The sequence below is a fragment of the Kryptolebias marmoratus genome, linkage group LG7 (genome assembly GCF_001649575.2).
Source record: "Kryptolebias marmoratus isolate JLee-2015 linkage group LG7, ASM164957v2, whole genome shotgun sequence".
Taxonomy (NCBI): Eukaryota; Metazoa; Chordata; class Actinopteri; order Cyprinodontiformes; family Rivulidae; genus Kryptolebias; species Kryptolebias marmoratus.
Genome location: NC_051436.1, coordinates 6325479 through 6331040, shown reverse-complemented (window position 1 = coordinate 6331040; position 5562 = coordinate 6325479). Strand labels below are relative to the sequence as shown.

At 46.4% G+C, this 5562-nt stretch overlaps 1 protein-coding gene and 1 non-coding gene across 3 annotated transcripts in view; both read left to right on the top strand.

The window, feature by feature from the left end:
* spag17 (sperm associated antigen 17) overlaps positions 1-5562 on the top strand; it is a 34868-nt gene that overhangs the window by 4425 nt on the left and 24881 nt on the right. For both annotated transcript variants that reach the window (XM_025005557.2, XM_037976590.1), the window contains exons 9-18: positions 344-416; positions 519-637; positions 711-896; positions 1991-2086; positions 2524-2674; positions 2817-3020; positions 3102-3139; positions 3239-3355; positions 4963-5117; positions 5268-5377. In XM_025005557.2, coding sequence (XP_024861325.1) covers positions 344-416; positions 519-637; positions 711-896; positions 1991-2086; positions 2524-2674; positions 2817-3020; positions 3102-3139; positions 3239-3355; positions 4963-5117; positions 5268-5377 — 1249 coding nt within the window. The remainder of the gene's footprint in view (positions 1-343; positions 417-518; positions 638-710; positions 897-1990; positions 2087-2523; positions 2675-2816; positions 3021-3101; positions 3140-3238; positions 3356-4962; positions 5118-5267; positions 5378-5562) is intronic.
* On the top strand, positions 967-1037 carry trnag-gcc. The gene has a single exon. It is a non-coding gene; the product is annotated as a tRNA-Gly (tRNA).

The following is a 5562-nucleotide window of genomic DNA, read 5'->3' as shown; positions in this document are numbered from 1 at the left end:
CAAAAAAAGGCGAAGGCGGCAGATGATGTAATTGCCGTCGCCTCGGCGTGTCACGTGTCTGTTAGCAAAATATCTCCTGAACCAGTGGACGCGTCTTAACGAAACTCGCAGGAAGTAGCCATCAGGTTCGCGTCTGCAACCGATTAACTGTTGGAGCCAAACACGATTCAAGATGGCCGCCGCGGCCAGCTGAGCTTAGAGAAGACAAAGTGCAAAGGGACGTTTTGCGACGTCGTCCGTAAATTAAAAAAAAAAAATCTAAAACGTCGGCGTGGAAGGTGGCGGGGTGATACGCGTCCCTTCAATGGATAAAATCTGTAATTTGTGCTTTTCTTTGTCCCAGGTTGCGCCGGCCGTTCCCCAGACGCCACGTTCTAAAAAGAAGGCAGTTACAGAACGAGTACCACCAGAACCAGGTCAAACCTCTCATATCTTTGTTATTTTTAGTTGTTTTTTGTTTGTTTTTTTTTACCTAAAGGCTGACGGGCTGAAACAAAGTTGTCTTCCTATCCTCTCAGAGACCCAGCTCCCTGCTGTCTCCGTTGACGTGGACATGTGTTACTACAACAGTCTGCTGGAGCTGGTCCCTCCTGAAGCCTGCTCTGTGGCGCTGGTCCTGCACTGCATGCTGGAGCAGGTCTGCGCACAAATTTAACTAAAGTCACCAAAAAACAAAAAAAATAAACCGGACTGTCCTCCTTTGCGTCCAGGTGGGCGTCTCCACAGAGCAGCCTTTGCCCAGCCCGTCTCGGACACCTGCCGGCGGCCCCTGGTTGGACCCGCAGCTCGTCGGTTTCGTGCTCCAGAGCTTCCTGCCTCTCGCGCGCTCGGAGGAGGAGCCGAAGCAGCTGCTGAACGGCCTCCTGCCCGCTGTACAGGAAGACGAGGACAGGAAGGTAGACCCTTGTCCCTCACCAGCCAAAGGAAAATGTTAAAATGCGCCATCAGGAAAGCACAGATATGCAAGCATTGGTGGTTCAGTGGTAGAATTCTCGCCTGCCACGCGGGAGGCCCGGGTTCGATTCCCGGCCAATGCAGCAACACTTTTTTTTTTTTTTTTTCTTCTTTATTTTAGTCAAACCGTTTTTAAAACAGTGGCTCGTATTTCAGCTCTTAGGGCAGAAAACCAAATCTTTCCCTGTTTGCCGTGAGAATAGTGTTCCTCCAGCGACACGAGCAGAAAAAGGCGGTGTGTGTGTGTGTGTGTGTGTGTGTGTGTGTGTGTGTGTGTGGGGGGGTAAATTACTCCGTTCACTGAGCACACACACACACACCGTGAAAGAGGAAGCTCCTCTCTCCGCTGGTGTTATGGTTGTAAAAAGGTTCTTAAAAAGAATTTCATTTTATTTCTTTAACCCATATTTCAGCGCTCAGTCCAGGAATGTTTAGCTAAGAGTGGTGCAGAAAAAAAAAAAAATAAAAAAAAATAAAAGTAGTGATGTGTTTGTCCAGCAGATGGTGCTAAACTCAAAGCTGAACTGTGGATCATGCATTCTCCATATTAAGTATGATTAGGGTTAAAATTGTTTAATTTTTTGGGATATTTTTATAGTTTCAAATGTTTCTTTTAATGTCATGGTTTTTGACTTATGGCTCCCAACTCTTATTAGAACCGACAGATACAGAAATTTCTCTTTCATGAAGGCAAATATGGAGTGGTTTGAAATATTTATTGTTGTTTAAGTGCTTTTTTTTATTACTTTGATATCCTGTAAGGATGCATTACACCATCTATGATCACCAGATGATTGTGTTTGCAGATGTTTTTCTTTCTTCTTCTGTTTGTAGTCCCGTCTCTTTGACTTCCTGCAACAAAAATGACGCTCCGGGGGTCATGAATGGATTAGCGATGAATCTCAAATATTCATCAATTTATTGGAATCTCACTCAGACTTGAAGGAGATTTTTTTTTTTCTGCAGCGCTCTGCACAAAGTGAGACTTGTTGTTGTGTTTCTGTTTTAATCCTTTGTTTGTTTTTTTTCGTGTCAGAGGTTGGTGGAGGAGTTCGGAAGAGCGAACCCTCGGAAGAAGCCTCTGGTTATCAGACACCACGATGAGAGAGCGCTACGCTTCAGAGACACCAGAGTGAGTTTTTCTTTTATTCTCACTTCATATTTTATCTGGTAATTTAGATTCACACAGTCCAGGTAAAAAGATAAGCACATCTTCCAGCTGCTGCTGATTATTTTGGTGGACTAATCAGTCCATCCATCTTGTGTTTTTCCTCACCTGCTTTAGTCTGCCCACCTGTGAGAGTCACCCTGATGTTGCATTATTGTAAAATAATGATCCACGGCAAATTAAAATAACCTGCGAAGCATATGAATCTGAAACTAGTCAGACGTTTTTATCATTTTATTGAACGTGACGACATTTTTTCCCTTTAAAAAGTGCAAAAGAGTGACTAAAAATGGACACAGGTGGGCTTGGAGGTCTATTATCCGACATGTGCAGAGTCCAGACTCGCAGACATGATGACATCCCTGACCGTGTGTTTCTGGACATGCGTGCATCTCTTCCAGGTGGTTCATGGTTTCGATCCAGCGGAGGTGGAGTCGTCCATGATGAGACTTTCCCCCGTCTGGGAGCTTATCGAGTCGGTGGCGAAGCGGAGAAACGGCACCTCCTGCTGGCTGGCCGTCAAACAGCAGCTGCAGCACTTCTGCACGGAGGGTCAGAAACCCCACCGCTCAAACGCACCACGCCTGTTTGTGGCAGTTGTCTTAAACAGTTTCAAACCCCAGAATGCTAAAGATGTAACTCAGGTTGTGTTTAAAAAAAAAAAAAAGATTTATCGTTACTTAATGTTCCACAGATACGGTGTCGTGGTCGGACGTGGAGCGCCTGTTTCAGCAGAGCGTGTTCGAGGCCATGACGCTGAGCGCTCTGGATCAGCGGGGCGGCTTTGCGAATGACGCCGGCCGTCAGGGAACGCCGGAAGCAGCGCCGCTCAGAGTTATCCCCTGGGACGATCCTTTGGCCTACGCCAAACAGCAGCTCCACAACCTGCAGACTACAGGTGAGTTCACTGGTTCCATCTGTTACCCTGACAGCTAAAGAACATTTACCTCTGCGTCACGTTCGGATGTCTCAACTGCAGGTCCAACATTTCTCACCGAAGACCCCGGTAACACAGAGGTACAGTTTAGAACCTTTCTATAACTGCTGATGCTTGCTTGTTTTATTTAAAAAAACACAATAACATTTCCTGTTCTTGTTTGTTTGATTGTTTTCCAGCGGTTGATTGAGGAAGTTTGCGTCCAGCTGGATTTATCGGAGCTGCAGAGCTGCAGACTGAGATCTTTGTCGGACTGGCACTATGCTGAGCATCACAGTGCTGCCGTCTTCCCACAGGTGAAGCTCTCCTCACACTTTCTCTTCTTTTCTCTTTGAATTACTGCTGAAGTGTCCGCCTCATCAGGATGTTCGCAGCCGCTTCAGTTTGAGCTTTGTAAATAAAGGTGGAGGGTTTAAACAGCCGGCGTCTCACCGGACCGACGTTCTGAGCTTCCTCACACGAGTCGCAGACGCGTCGTTTGAGTTTCGAACACGTTCAGCTTTTCTCTTGAAGTAGTCCCAAAGTCATCGTGGGCGACTCCAACCTGTCTCGAAAAGACTAGAGCTGCTTTTTGACACCTGCACAGGAGGTTTCCTCTGACAGAAAGCATTCAAAGCAAAACGTCCGGGGCTAAAGGATTGAAAAAAATGGAGGAAGTCCGTCTGTCTTCATTCTGAAAGTGTAGCAGATTGAATCCGAAACGTGGAGCCTGCTGCCGAGGCGGGCGCAAAACAACGTGCAGGGCCAAGAATACAGTTCAGCAAGCCAGGATTTTCAAAAACTGGCTGCTCTGAATGTGGACACATGACTCGCCGGTCACTTGGTTGCAAACACTCAGAGTTCGGTGAAAGTTCACGTTTTATTTTGCAATTTTTTGAGTTTTGAGTCGCAGACAAGCCTCCTGACAGCAGCAGCTCAGTGAGAGACCACCTCTACGGGCTTTAAAGGAATTCTTTGGGTCTTCTGAAGAGGAGTTCTGCGCTAATGAACACTTATCGTCTTACCTGTTGTAGGTAGCTCGTTGAATAACATCAGTTTAGAGATTTAGAGTTCAATTCTGACCAGACTGACAAGCTAACGGCTCGTCTAACAAACACCTCAGTTTGTCAAAAATCAGGAATATCCTAATATTCCTCCCGGTGATGTAATGCAAAATCAGGGTTGAATTAAGATGTTAGCTTGTCGTTTTGTTCAGAAATAAACTCTTATTTCTCCAAAGCGAGGTCGTTCGGAGAGCTGTCTATAACGGGTAAGCAGTCAGAGAGCTCAAACCTCCACCGAGGCCACAGCGTGGTTTATAAACAGTGTGATCCGGATCAGAATCTGGATCAGAACCAAACTTTAATCCGTCGTTTTTTGTTCCAACCCCAACATTTCCTCCAAATCTGTTCTTTAGTTTTTACCTGATCTTTGCTGACAAACAAACGAACGGACACAACCGGAAACAAAAAGGGTCACATGTAGGAGCAGAGACGAGGTTTTAACAAAAGGGTCACCCATGACCTTTGACCTTTGACCCCACCAACATTGAAACCAACAGTGATCATCTTTGACCCATGAGGTGTCCAGCTGAGCAGTTTGACGTTCCTGCATCCCACTGCTGCAGAGTTAGAGCACTAGGTCAGCTGTAATGTTGACCTTTGACCCCATGAAATCAGTGAACCGTGAAATCAGTGGTGATCACCCTTGACCCATGAGGTGTCCAGCTGCAGAGTTAGAGTACAGGACTGATCTTTGACCCGATCACCACCAAAATCGAATCCTTTGTTCCGTTTTTGACGTTTCCTGAAGGTTTCCTGAAAAGTGAATTAAGTGTTCATGACCTTTCCCTTTAAGTTGGATCATAAACGTATAAAAACTGAAAATTTTTTACTTGTCTGATAACGATTCTGATTCCGTCCAGGTCCTCACGGCGGCCTCGGAGGAGTACCGTTGCCTGGACACCTTCAGAGGAAGCTATAAAAACATCTTATACGTTTTTTGCCACAATCCCATGGATTCTTGGTGCCGGTCCGAAGAGCTCTGGGACGCGGCTCTCCACACCGATGTCAGGTTCAGGTCAGAGCTCACCGTCACCTGCGTCCACCTAAATCCCCTCGCGCCGAATCCTTCCACACAGCAGCGACTGAGCCGAGAGAGCTCAGAATGAGCCGACACTCCGCTCAGGTCTGCAGAGGGAACGTTTACTCTGTCGTTTTTTTGTCCTAGAAAGTACCTGGAGCACGTGGCTGATTCCGTTTCTGACTGGATAAAGGAGGAGGAGCTGAAAAGAGAGGCCATGCTCATCAGGAACCAGAGCCCCGCGGAGTCTCCACAGGGTACGGCGTTTGAGCTGACGTCTAAAGAGTCATTGGGGTTTTAGTTCAGGGACGTGCGGTCAGGGGAGGCAGGTGAGGCAGAGCCTCCCCTGTCATCATGACAAGAAAAAAAAAAATCATAACATAAAATGAATATTAATATTTGTCCACTGATCTTTATGTATGAGTAATTTTCGAACATTTTT